This window comes from Physeter macrocephalus, chromosome 2 (assembly GCF_002837175.3).
Source record: "Physeter macrocephalus isolate SW-GA chromosome 2, ASM283717v5, whole genome shotgun sequence".
NCBI lineage: Eukaryota > Metazoa > Chordata > Mammalia > Artiodactyla > Physeteridae > Physeter > Physeter macrocephalus.
The window spans coordinates 21,191,059-21,202,165 of record NC_041215.1 but is presented as its reverse complement, the minus strand read 5'-3'; the positions used below and the strand labels follow the sequence as shown (position 1 = coordinate 21,202,165).

Sequence of the window (11,107 nt, the reverse complement as noted above, 5' to 3'; positions counted from 1 at the left end):
CACACACACACACACACACACACACACACTCTCTCTCTCTCTCTCTCTCTCTCTCTCTCTCTCTCTCTTCCAAAAAATGGCTAAGCGCGCTATAGAATTGGGAATGGGATATCAGTACTGAAGACAGATTTGTTAGCCTCCCACAGTGACACCTTTGAATGTCCTGATAAGAAGTCCTTTTGCAATCTTGCTTAACTCTGTCATGCTGTAGCCCAGCCCCTTTCCTGGGATTAATCCCCAGTGGAAGCACAGGGCAGCACAGTGGTTTGAAAATGGCTTCAGACCTGGGATACTTTTAGGCAACAAGCCCTTGGTCTTCACTCCTCTGGCTACATGTTCTGCCCTCTCCGCTCTTCCCCATCTTGTCTCTTGGTGTCTTTCTTCCTGTTGTCTCTGTATCTCTCTGTCTCTGAACCTTCGTCCGTTGGTCTCTTTTGCTCTCTCTGTGTCTTAGTCTCTGTTTCTTTGTGTTTTTCTGTTCTCTGTCCCTGTCATGGTCTGTCTTGGTCACTGTCTGTCTCTCTCTGTGCCTCCGGGTTTCCCCATCTCTGTGACTCCCACGTCTGCCCGGCCCCAGCGTTCATGTTCCGCCTGGATGCGTCCACATCCCACCAGAACCTGCGGGTGGATGATCTCTCCGTGGAGTGGGACGCCATGGGCGGGAAGGTGCAGGATATCAAAGCTCGCGAGAAAGATGGCAAGGGGCGGACGGCGTCTCCCGTCAACTCCCCAGCCAGGTAGCCTGCCCTCTCCCCTCCCTGAGCCTCTGGTGGAGGAGATCAAGCTGGACATGGACACACAAAGCCCAGTGTGCTCAAGGCTGGGGTGGAGGGAGGGATGTGGAGCTGGGGGGACCCAAAGAGTGAATGAAGGGAGAGGAGACTTTGAAATGGGTTTTGACAGTTGAATAGGAGTTTTCCAGATGAGGAAGGGCACTGGTGTGTTCTGACATGAGAGGCCCTGTGTATGAAAAGAACCACAGAGCGTCAAGGAATGATGAAAAGTTCCTGGTGGCTGGGGTGGACCAGGGAAGCCCTCCGATGGGAGAGGTGAGTTCTGAATTGAGACTTCCCCTTCCCTGTTGCCCACAGAGGTACTCCGTCTCCCAAGAGGATGCCCTCGGGTCGTGGGGGACGGGATCGCTTCACAGCTGAGTCCTACACGGTGCTGGGTAAGGAGGAGAGAAGATGGGAGGAGAGAGGAGAACCCTGGGACCTGCCCTGATGGGAGGTGGTGGAAGAGAATTCCTTTGGCTGGGGAAACTGAGGCAGCTATCAACAAAGCTTCTGTGGGAATGGTCCCAATAATGTGTTATCGTGACACTGGAAGAATGGGAAGATTTGGGGCTGAGGGATTATTGGGGGGGATCAGAGCTTATGGATGCTCTGGACTGGGGAGTGGCTGGGCAGGAGCTTGAGAGGGGATTTCCTGGGGTCTGTGGAGTAGCTGAGCCTCGGGGAGTAGCTGGAAAGAACAGTTGCCTGTGGAGCAGCCAGGTTTGTGGAGGAGCTGAAGCAAGACAGGGGCTCGGGGAAGTGGCTTAGGGTGAGCGGAGGAGACAGAGGGAGTCGCTGAGTCTGAGAAGTGGAGGAGAGAATGGCTAGGATGAGAGGAGCGGTTAGTACCACAGGACTGATTGGATGCTGTGAAGGAGAAGCTGGAGTCCAAGGAGGACCTGGAGTCCAGGGGAATCACCACTGTCCAGAAAACAAGCTTGAAAAAGAAGCCAGGGTAAATGAGGAAGCCAGTGTGGTCTGTACTTTGTGGCAGGTGGCAGAGGGGAGGGCACAAATTTAGGGAGTAGCTGGTTTCTGGGAATGAGTGAGGAGAAAAGCTACCATCTGGTGGGGCAGGAGTGTGCGGAGAAGCTGCAGCTCAGGAGTAGCTGGATCGGGGAGTAGCTGAGGTGGCAAGAATCTGGATCCAGGGTCTGGGGAGGATGTGGACTCAGGGAGTAGCTGAGATCTAGCTGAGGCTTGGAGGAGATCCGGACTTAACGAGCGTCTAGGGACGCCTGGAGTATCTGGAAGGAACAGCTGAGGACCGGGCAGTATCGGGAGGGAACAGCTGGGCTCTGGTTGCCCCTTTGTGAAAGGGCACCTGGGACCCGATTCTACCCAGTCCCCCCCTGCCCGCTCCGCCCCACAGGGGACACGCTGATTGATGGCGGGGAGCATTACTGGGAGGTGCGCTACGAGCCGGACAGCAAGGCTTTCGGCTTGGGGGTGGCCTACCGCAGCCTGGGCCGCTTCGAGCAGCTGGGCAAGACGGCCGCGTCCTGGTGCCTGTACGTCAACAACTGGCTGCAGGTCAGCTTCACTGCCAAGCACGCCAACAAGGCCAAGGTGCTGGACACCCCCGTGCCCGACTGCCTGGGCGTGCACTGCAACTTCCACCAAGGTGACCCCGAGCCCCCGCTGACCTCTCCGGCCCCCCCGGTCCGCCGTCTCTCCGCCCGAACCCCTCTTACCGGTCCCCCATCCCTCTTGCCCCCCGCCCCAGGCCTCCTGTCCTTCTACAACGCCCGCACCAAACAGCTACTGCACACCTTCAAGGCCAAGTTCACGCAGCCGCTGCTGCCAGCTTTCACGGTGAGGCCTCCTCCGCGGCCCAGGGGTAAGAGCGGGGGTGGCGTGAGGGCTGACTTCACTACTGAGCCTCTCTGTGTCCCCCCGACGCCGTCCCCCAGGTGTGGTGCGGCAGCTTCCACGTGACGGCAGGCCTACAGGTCCCCAGCTCTGTGCGCTGCCTGCAGAAGCGGGGCAGTGCTACCAGCAGCTCCAACACCAGCCTCACCTAGGCCTCGGGACGGCCCCTCAGCCGGGCTGATTTCAGCGGGGGGCGCCTCCAGGCCTCGGCTGTTTCGGCTGGGCACCCTCCTCTCATTTGCTGCTTGGAGCCTTAACTCCTGAGGGGGGTCACCCGTGGGGAGCGGGCACGGGGGGCGGGCCCTCCTCCCCACCTCACCTCCCAATAAAGGTCAAACACTGGCCAGGCGGTGCTGCTGGTATTATTTCCGGGGCTGGGTGGCACTGGGTGTGCCTGGCCCTCTCCGGACCTCAGCTTTCTTGGCCGTTGAGTGGGCTTTTCTTGGGAATTGCCTGGCAGTCCAGTGGTCAGGACTCGGAGCTGTCACTGCTGAGGCCCGGGTTCGATCCCTGGTCGGGGAACTCAGATCCCAAGAGCTGTGAGGCACAGCCTCCCAAAAAAGGCTTTTCTTGAGGGTCAGGAGGCAGGTTTTGCTGAGCTGAGGACCACCGTGGGCAGTCATCTGAGGGGCCCCGCACCGCCCCACCCAGCCAAGCCGAACACGCAGGTCCTGGGGTCACTTGAGCTTCAATTCTGGGAGGAAGGACCTGCCTGACTCATGCGCCACACTTGGAGACCGGCCTGCTGGTCCCCCGCGCGCTCGGCTGCGTGCTGCAGCGCCCGTCTCCTCTGCAGTTTCCCTTTCAGCTCTGCTGTCACGTCTGCCAGCCCTGGGAGTGGGGAGGGGGGTGGTCCCTGAGGCTTCAGCGGCACCAGGGATTCCCCAGTCCAGGCTGTTCTCTCTTGTATCCACCCAGGACTGCTGCAGAATTTTCGGGGCCCAGCGTACAATGAAAAATGTGTTCAGTGGACACGAGGAATTTCAAGATGGACACAGCAGAGCATTAAACCAAGCGTGGAGGTCACCCATGTGTGACTACACGGGTCCCCCGCTTGTGAAGCCCACCCTGCATTGACCCCTTACCTGTGGTCGGGGAGGAGAAAGCCTGTGCTGAGCTGACTGCCAGCCTCCTGGCCAGGCCACTGTTGAGGGCTTTTGGGGGCTCTGGTGGAGAAGGCAGATGAAGGCTGAGGCTGGCTCTTGGCTGGATGGGAAAGGGGCTGGGAAGAGGGACCCCTACCTGACTTGGGCACAATGGATGGCTTTGGAGGCTTTGCCTGAAACATGGCCAACTTCCTGGGCTTCTGGACAACTGGTTGACTCGGGGAAGACACTGCGTGGACAGAGATGTGGCATGTCACACCCAGTGGTTAGTCTGCTCCTCATCCCCAACTCTCATCCACCCCGGCCGCCACCCACCGTCCTCGTTCACGTAGTCGGCATCTGGGGCGTCTCCAATGGGGATCACATAGTTCTCATCCTGGCTCAGTAGTGGGGGCAGCTTGTCCTGGCTGGACACAGGTGCCACGGACGAGGGAGGCAGCTGCTTAGGACCACCCCTAGGGGGTGCAGGACCTGGTGGGAAACTGTGGTCACTGTCAGGGCCCACGTGGTGCAGGGACACCTCAGGGTGAGGATGTATGTGCACACCTGGTTGCATGCATGTGTCCCTGTGCATGTGTGTCTGTGCACGTGCCCGTTTATGAGTCTGTGTGCGTGTCCCTGGGTAGCATATACATGGACACTGGGTGAATCTGCGGAAGTCGAATATATGCAAAGGGTTTATACACACGTGTGAGCATGACATCGCATGGATGCTAAGGCAGTGCTTGGGCACTTGTCTATATTAGTGTGTGCACGCATGTATGTGTAAAAGTCTGAACTTGTGCTCTTGAGTGGGTATGTCTGCATTTGTGTGTACGTACTTGATTGTGACGTGAGGTATGTATACGTGTGCTACATGGGACTGGAACTGTGTGACACCCGTATTCCTGCATGTGTGGAGCCACTATCTACATAGGAGCTTCTGATTATGCAGGTGGACACATATACAGGTTTGTGTTCATGAGTGTGGCATGTATGTATGTACGTATACCTGGGCCCATCATGCACGTGGGGTCCGAAGCATCTGCCCAGCCCAGGGAGAACTATACTGCTCACTCCACAGACCTCTCCAGTCTCTTCTTGCTTCGTAATAGGGACTACCTCCCACCCTGATTTCCCATCTCTACCTACTGAAATCCTTTGAGACCTTCAGCAAACACCCCCCACCCTCCTCCAGGAAGACTCCCCTCTACTCTGCCCTGCCTCCTCTTCTCCCAGCTCTAGGTGCCGCACCTTCCCCCGCCACCCCCCAGCCCCAGGTTCGACTCCTCAGGGCTGGGAGTGTCTGTGCCCAGCCATGCCCGCCCCCTCCATAACCTGGAAGGCCCTAGAGAGCAGGGTCTGGGTAATTTCTCAGTCCCTGCAACTCTGGGTAGAAGATTGGGCACAGGTGGCACCATGAGGTTCCTAGGTCTTTCCCCACTCTGCCCCAGTGGCGACCGCGGGGACAGGGCATCACCTGGGCCGGGGGCCGGGGGGGCCAGGGGGGCCGAGGGCGCCACCCACACACTCTCGCCATTCTCTTTATCCGCCTCCACGTAGCCTGGAACAGAGAGGGCGGCCTGGAGGAGGCACGGCGGCTGGGGGCTGACCCAAGGGTGTCCGGGTTGGGGAGGGGGCGGGAGAGGCGTGGACTGGGCCCCCCGAGTTCCCTGAGGCTGTACCAACCTATCACCTTCTCGTAGTCATCGTCCAGCAGGAAGGGCATCAACTTCTTATTGGAGTGCGACACGAAATAGTTGACCACTGCGTCGAGCGAGGTGCAGGAGAACTGGGGTCAGATAGGGGATGTTATCAGGGCTGGCGGGGAAGGGGAGCAGACCCCAGCCATTGCAATTCCCGGGACCCGGGCCCAGCGCTCACCGGCTCCTCCACGTCGATCACGTACTTGGGGCCCTCGCGCTTCACTTTGTAGTGCCGGACCACCGGTGTCCTGCAAGGGCAGGGGCGAGTGAGTGGCCCGGGTGAGGACAAAAAAATGGCCTGCCCCTCGTCTGGGCCCCGCCACCATGGAGGGCCTAACCCCGACTTGCTCCCCTGCACACTGACCACGCCACATCCTGGCGTGGGTCTCTGCAGGGGACCAGGCCCTCGAAAGACTCCACCTCCTAGAAAAACCCTGAGCCTGGTCCTGGCACTGCCCCCCAGGAGGACCGTCCTGTATGGATTCCATCGCGGGAAGCCCCGCCCCCGGCCCCACATTCTGCCTGGCCCCGCCCCCATACCTGACCACACCCCCGCACCCGACGCCCCTCCCACCCCGGCGCCGGGGCCACGCATGCACACCCGTTGAGCGTCTGGAGCGTGCTGACGGACACTCCGCCCGCGCCGTCCCCGCTGGGCCGGAGCAGCAAAGCCTGTGCTGAGCTGACTGCCAGCCTCCTGGCCAGGCCACTGTTGAGGGCTTTTGGGGGCTCTGGTGGAGAAGGCAGATGAAGGCTGAGGCTGGCTCTTGGCTGGATGGGAAAGGGGCTGGGAAGAGGGACCCCTACCTGACTTGGGCACAATGGATGGCTTTGGAGGCTTTGCCTGAAACATGGCCAACTTCCTGGGCTTCTGGACAACTGGTTGACTCGGGGAAGACACTGCGTGGACAGAGATGTGGCATGTCACACCCAGTGGTTAGTCTGCTCCTCATCCCCAACTCTCATCCACCCCGGCCGCCACCCACCGTCCTCGTTCACGTAGTCGGCATCTGGGGCGTCTCCAATGGGGATCACATAGTTCTCATCCTGGCTCGGTAGTGGGGGCAGCTTGTCCTGGCTGGACACAGGCGCCACGGACGAGGGAGGCAGCTGCTTAGGACCACCCCTAGGGGGTGCAGGACCTGGTGGGAAACTGTGGTCACTGTCAGGGCCCACGTGGTGCAGGGACACCTCAGGGTGAGGATGTATGTGCACACCTGGTTGCATGCATGTGTCCCTGTGCATGTGTGTCTGTGCACGTGCCCGTTTATGAGTCTGTGTGCGTGTCCCTGGGTAGCATATACATGGACACTGGGTGAATCTGCGGAAGTCGAATATATGCAAAGGGTTTATACACACGTGTGAGCATGACATCGCATGGATGCTAAGGCAGTGCTTGGGCACTTGTCTATATTAGTGTGTGCACGCATGTATGTGTAAAAGTCTGAACTTGTGCTCTTGAGTGGGTATGTCTGCATTTGTGTGTACGTACTTGATTGTGACGTGAGGTATGTATACGTGTGCTACATGGGACTGGAACTGTGTGACACCCGTATTCCTGCATGTGTGGAGCCACTATCTACATAGGAGCTTCTGATTATGCAGGTGGACACATATACAGGTTTGTGTTCATGAGTGTGGCATGTATGTATGTACGTATACCTGGGCCCATCATGCACGTGGGGTCCGAAGCATCTGCCCAGCCCAGGGAGAACTATACTGCTCACTCCACAGACCTCTCCAGTCTCTTCTTGCTTCGTAATAGGGACTACCTCCCACCCTGATTTCCCATCTCTACCTACTGAAATCCTTTGAGACCTTCAGCAAACACCCCCCACCCTCCTCCAGGAAGACTCCCCTCTACTCTGCCCTGCCTCCTCTTCTCCCAGCTCTAGGTGCCGCACCTTCCCCCGCCACCCCCCAGCCCCAGGTTCGACTCCTCAGGGCTGGGAGTGTCTGTGCCCAGCCATGCCCGCCCCCTCCATAACCTGGAAGGCCCTAGAGAGCAGGGTCTGGGTAATTTCTCAGTCCCTGCAACTCTGGGTAGAAGATTGGGCACAGGTGGCACCATGAGGTTCCTAGGTCTTTCCCCACTCTGCCCCAGTGGCGACCGCGGGGACAGGGCATCACCTGGGCCGGGGGCCGGGGGGGCCAGGGGGGCCGAGGGCGCCACCCACACACTCTCGCCATTCTCTTTATCCGCCTCCACGTAGCCTGGAACAGAGAGGGCGGCCTGGAGGAGGCACGGCGGCTGGGGGCTGACCCAAGGGTGTCCGGGTTGGGGAGGGGGCGGGAGAGGCGTGGACTGGGCCCCCCGAGTTCCCTGAGGCTGTACCAACCTATCACCTTCTCGTAGTCATCGTCCAGCAGGAAGGGCATCAACTTCTTATTGGAGTGCGACACGAAATAGTTGACCACTGCGTCGAGCGAGGTGCAGGAGAACTGGGGTCAGATAGGGGATGTTATCAGGGCTGGCGGGGAAGGGGAGCAGACCCCAGCCATTGCAATTCCCGGGACCCGGGCCCAGCGCTCACCGGCTCCTCCACGTCGATCACGTACTTGGGGCCCTCGCGCTTCACTTTGTAGTGCCGGACCACCGGTGTCCTGCAAGGGCAGGGGCGAGTGAGTGGCCCGGGTGAGGACAAAAAAATGGCCTGCCCCTCGTCTGGGCCCCGCCACCATGGAGGGCCTAACCCCGACTTGCTCCCCTGCACACTGACCACGCCACATCCTGGCGTGGGTCTCTGCAGGGGACCAGGCCCTCGAAAGACTCCACCTCCTAGAAAAACCCTGAGCCTGGTCCTGGCACTGCCCCCCAGGAGGACCGTCCTGTATGGATTCCATCGCGGGAAGCCCCGCCCCCGGCCCCACATTCTGCCTGGCCCCGCCCCCATACCTGACCACACCCCCGCACCCGACGCCCCTCCCACCCCGGCGCCGGGGCCACGCATGCACACCCGTTGAGCGTCTGGAGCGTGCTGACGGACACTCCGCCCGCGCCGTCCCCGCTGGGCCGGAGCAGCAGGTTCCCGCACTCGGGGTGGCGCTCCAGGAGCAGCTGAGCCTCCAGCCGGCTCACTTTCAGGAAGCACCTAGGGCGGGCCGCGTCACTCACCAGGACAGGCCCCGCCCCAGAGACACAGCCACGCCCTCCCCACGTAACCCCGCCCCTGGGCACCCTGCCTTGCCCTCCCGTCCATGACCTGGTTCCTGGAGACCCTCCCTTGCCCGACCCCAGGCCCAGGCTCTGCCTCCCGAGGCTCAGGCTATACACAGGCTAACACTGAGAGACCCATACCTGCCTCCCAGGCACCTATACCCTCTCCTGGAAAACTTGTCCCGCCCCCAGGCACCTAGGCCCGCCCATAGAGATCCAGGCCCGCCCCCAGGCAGCTAGACCCGCCCCAAACACCCAGTCGGGCTCTCAGCTGTGAGACCTAATCCCCGCCCCTGCCCGGATGCAGTCTTATGCTCAAGACCCAACGCCAGGAGACCTCACTCGCTGCCCTCTCCGGCTCCATGCTGTCCAGCCCGCCACCATCCTGGAGACCCTCGGGCACTTACGAGGGCATATCGAGCGCACGTCGTGCCTCTTCTTTGGCCAGGGCCTCGGCCATCATGTACAGGTGTCCGGGCAGCAGGGTCAGGTTGGACGGGACACGGAGCTGAGGGGGGCATTGGGGCGTCAGGGAATGGGAGGCTGTGACTATGTCACAGAGGGGAAAACTGAGGCCAGAGTGCGGATACAGCCAGGATGGGAACCCAGGTCTGGGGGCTCCAGAGCCACCTGACACCTCAGGGGCAAAGAGGGCATAGAGAGGACTTCGGTGATGAGGACAGAGCAAATGCTAGCATGTAGGGTCTCAAACTCAGCGGCCTGCAGGGGGCAGACTGGGAACAAATGAGTAACCTAGAAATCAGGAATGTTTACTAACACTCCTGGTTTTTAAGTGATAGCAGCTGACTTTTAAATTTATAGCACTTTGTTGGCAAAACAAAAGACGTTTATGGGCTACATCTGGCTCATAGGCCGCCAGTTTGTGACCAGTTTGCTATACTGGAGAAGTTTGTTTGGGGAATGAAGGTTGGAAATTAAAAAGAGGATTTCTGAGCAGGCCTAGTGGGGAATGGGGGAGAGAGGGGCCGAGGATGACCACTCTTACCTCCACCACCGTCAGGATGAAGCCTTTCCACATCTCCCGAGACTCCAGACTCTCTACCTAGGGAGGGAAAGAAAAAGATTTTGTGTCGATGAGCCTTGGTCTAGTCATCTGTGAAATGGGAGTGAGGAATAAGAGTCCCTGTGTCCAAGGGCTGTTTTGAAGATTAAATGAGCTTGAAACAGGTTAATTTAGAATGATGTCTGAATGTAAGTTCTTAGTAATGTGGGGTACTGTTATTCTTTAATGTTATTACATCAACATTTAAAAAAAACATAAGTCAGATCATGTATCTCCTATGCTTGAAACCCTCCCTTGACTCCTACCTCCCTCAGGGTAGAAGCCCAGGTCCTCCTGGTCACCCACAGGCCCTGTGCAACCTGCCCCTGTCCCCCCAACCCTCATTCCCTCCCTCTCCCCCTCTTTCACTCTGCTCCAGCCACAGGGGCTTTATATATATATATATATATCTATATCTATATATATATATATATATATATATCACGTCTTCTTTATCCATTCATCTGTCGGTGGACATTTATGTTGCTTCCATGTCTTGGCTATTGTAAATAGTGCTGCAGTGAACATTGGGGTGCATATATCTTTTCAAATTATTGTTTTCTCCCGATATATGCCCAGGAGTGGGATTGCAGAATCATATGCTAGCTCTATTTTTAGTTGTTTAAGGAACCTCCATACTGATCTCCATAGTGACTGCACCAATTTACATTCCCACCAACAGTGCAGGAGGGTTCCCTTTTCTCCACACCCTCTCCAGGATTTATTATTTGTAGACTTTTTGATGATGGCCGTTCTTTCTGGTGTGAGGTGGTACCTCCCTGTAGTTTTGATTTCCTTTTCTCTAATAATTAGCGATGTTGAGCATCTTATCATGTGCCTCTTGGCCATCTGTATGTCTTCTTTGGAGGAATGTCTCTTTAGATCTTCTGCCATTTTTTGATTGGGTTGGTTTTTTTTTTTTTTGATATTGAGCTGTATGAGCTGTTTGTATATTTTGGAGATTAATCCCTTGTCAGCCACATCATTTGCAAATATTTTCTCTTATTCTGTAGGTTGTCTTTTCATTTTGTTTATGGTTTCCTTTGCTCTGCAAAATCTTTTAAGTTTAATTAGGTCCCATTTGTGTATTTTTGTTTTTATTTCCATTACTCTAGGAGGTAGATCCAAAAAGATACTGCTGCGATTTATGTCAAAGAGTGTTCTGCCTATGTTTTCCTCTAGGAGTTTTACAGTATCCAGTCTTAAATTTAGGTCTTTAATCTATTTTGAGTTTATTTTTGGGTATGGTGTTAGAGAATGTTCTAAGTGCAGGGATTTTTAATTGTCTTAGTCACTGCCGTGACACTAGAAGAGTGTCTGGTACACAGTAGGTGCTCAATAATGTTACCTGAAAGATTGGATGGTGGCACTGATGGTCCTTGTGGATCAGATCTTGTTCTGGGCACTTTACATATATTATCCGACTTTTCAGTTGAGGAAACTGAGGC

At 57.1% G+C, this 11,107-nt stretch overlaps 3 protein-coding genes across 4 annotated transcripts in view; 1 reads left to right on the top strand and 2 right to left on the bottom strand.

Moving 5' to 3' along the window:
* The window catches only part of FSD1 (fibronectin type III and SPRY domain containing 1), a 16,265-nt gene extending 13,465 nt beyond the window's left edge, over positions 1-2,800 (top strand). The window contains exons 9-13 of one of the 2 annotated variants that reach the window (XM_028500232.1): positions 455-737; positions 1,092-1,171; positions 2,149-2,400; positions 2,503-2,591; positions 2,690-2,800. In XM_028500232.1, the coding sequence (XP_028356033.1) occupies positions 455-737; positions 1,092-1,171; positions 2,149-2,400; positions 2,503-2,591; positions 2,690-2,800 (815 nt within the window). Of the gene's footprint in view, positions 1-454; positions 738-1,091; positions 1,172-2,148; positions 2,401-2,502 lie in introns of both variants that reach the window. The other variant, XM_055081322.1, reaches the window with a different exon arrangement.
* Positions 2,801-3,002: 202 nt separating this feature from the next.
* STAP2 (signal transducing adaptor family member 2) lies at positions 3,003-9,695 on the bottom strand. Its single transcript, XM_055091415.1, has 16 exons — positions 9,603-9,695; positions 9,004-9,104; positions 8,397-8,531; positions 7,974-8,043; positions 7,779-7,881; positions 7,570-7,653; positions 6,426-6,581; positions 6,247-6,339; positions 6,041-6,170; positions 5,618-5,687; positions 5,423-5,525; positions 5,214-5,297; positions 4,070-4,225; positions 3,891-3,983; positions 3,734-3,814; positions 3,003-3,479 (listed from the first exon to the last, which is right to left on the bottom strand). Exons 1-16 carry the CDS (start codon positions 9,633-9,635, stop codon positions 3,337-3,339), a joined length of 1,635 nt encoding a protein of 544 aa, XP_054947390.1. The 5' UTR covers positions 9,636-9,695; the 3' UTR covers positions 3,003-3,336.
* A 1,255-nt stretch (positions 9,696-10,950) lies between these two features.
* The window catches only part of CHAF1A (chromatin assembly factor 1 subunit A), a 14,581-nt gene continuing 14,424 nt past the window's right edge, over positions 10,951-11,107 (bottom strand). The window contains exon 8 of the mRNA XM_028500213.2: positions 10,951-11,007. Coding sequence (XP_028356014.2) covers positions 10,951-11,007 — 57 coding nt within the window. The remainder of the gene's footprint in view (positions 11,008-11,107) is intronic.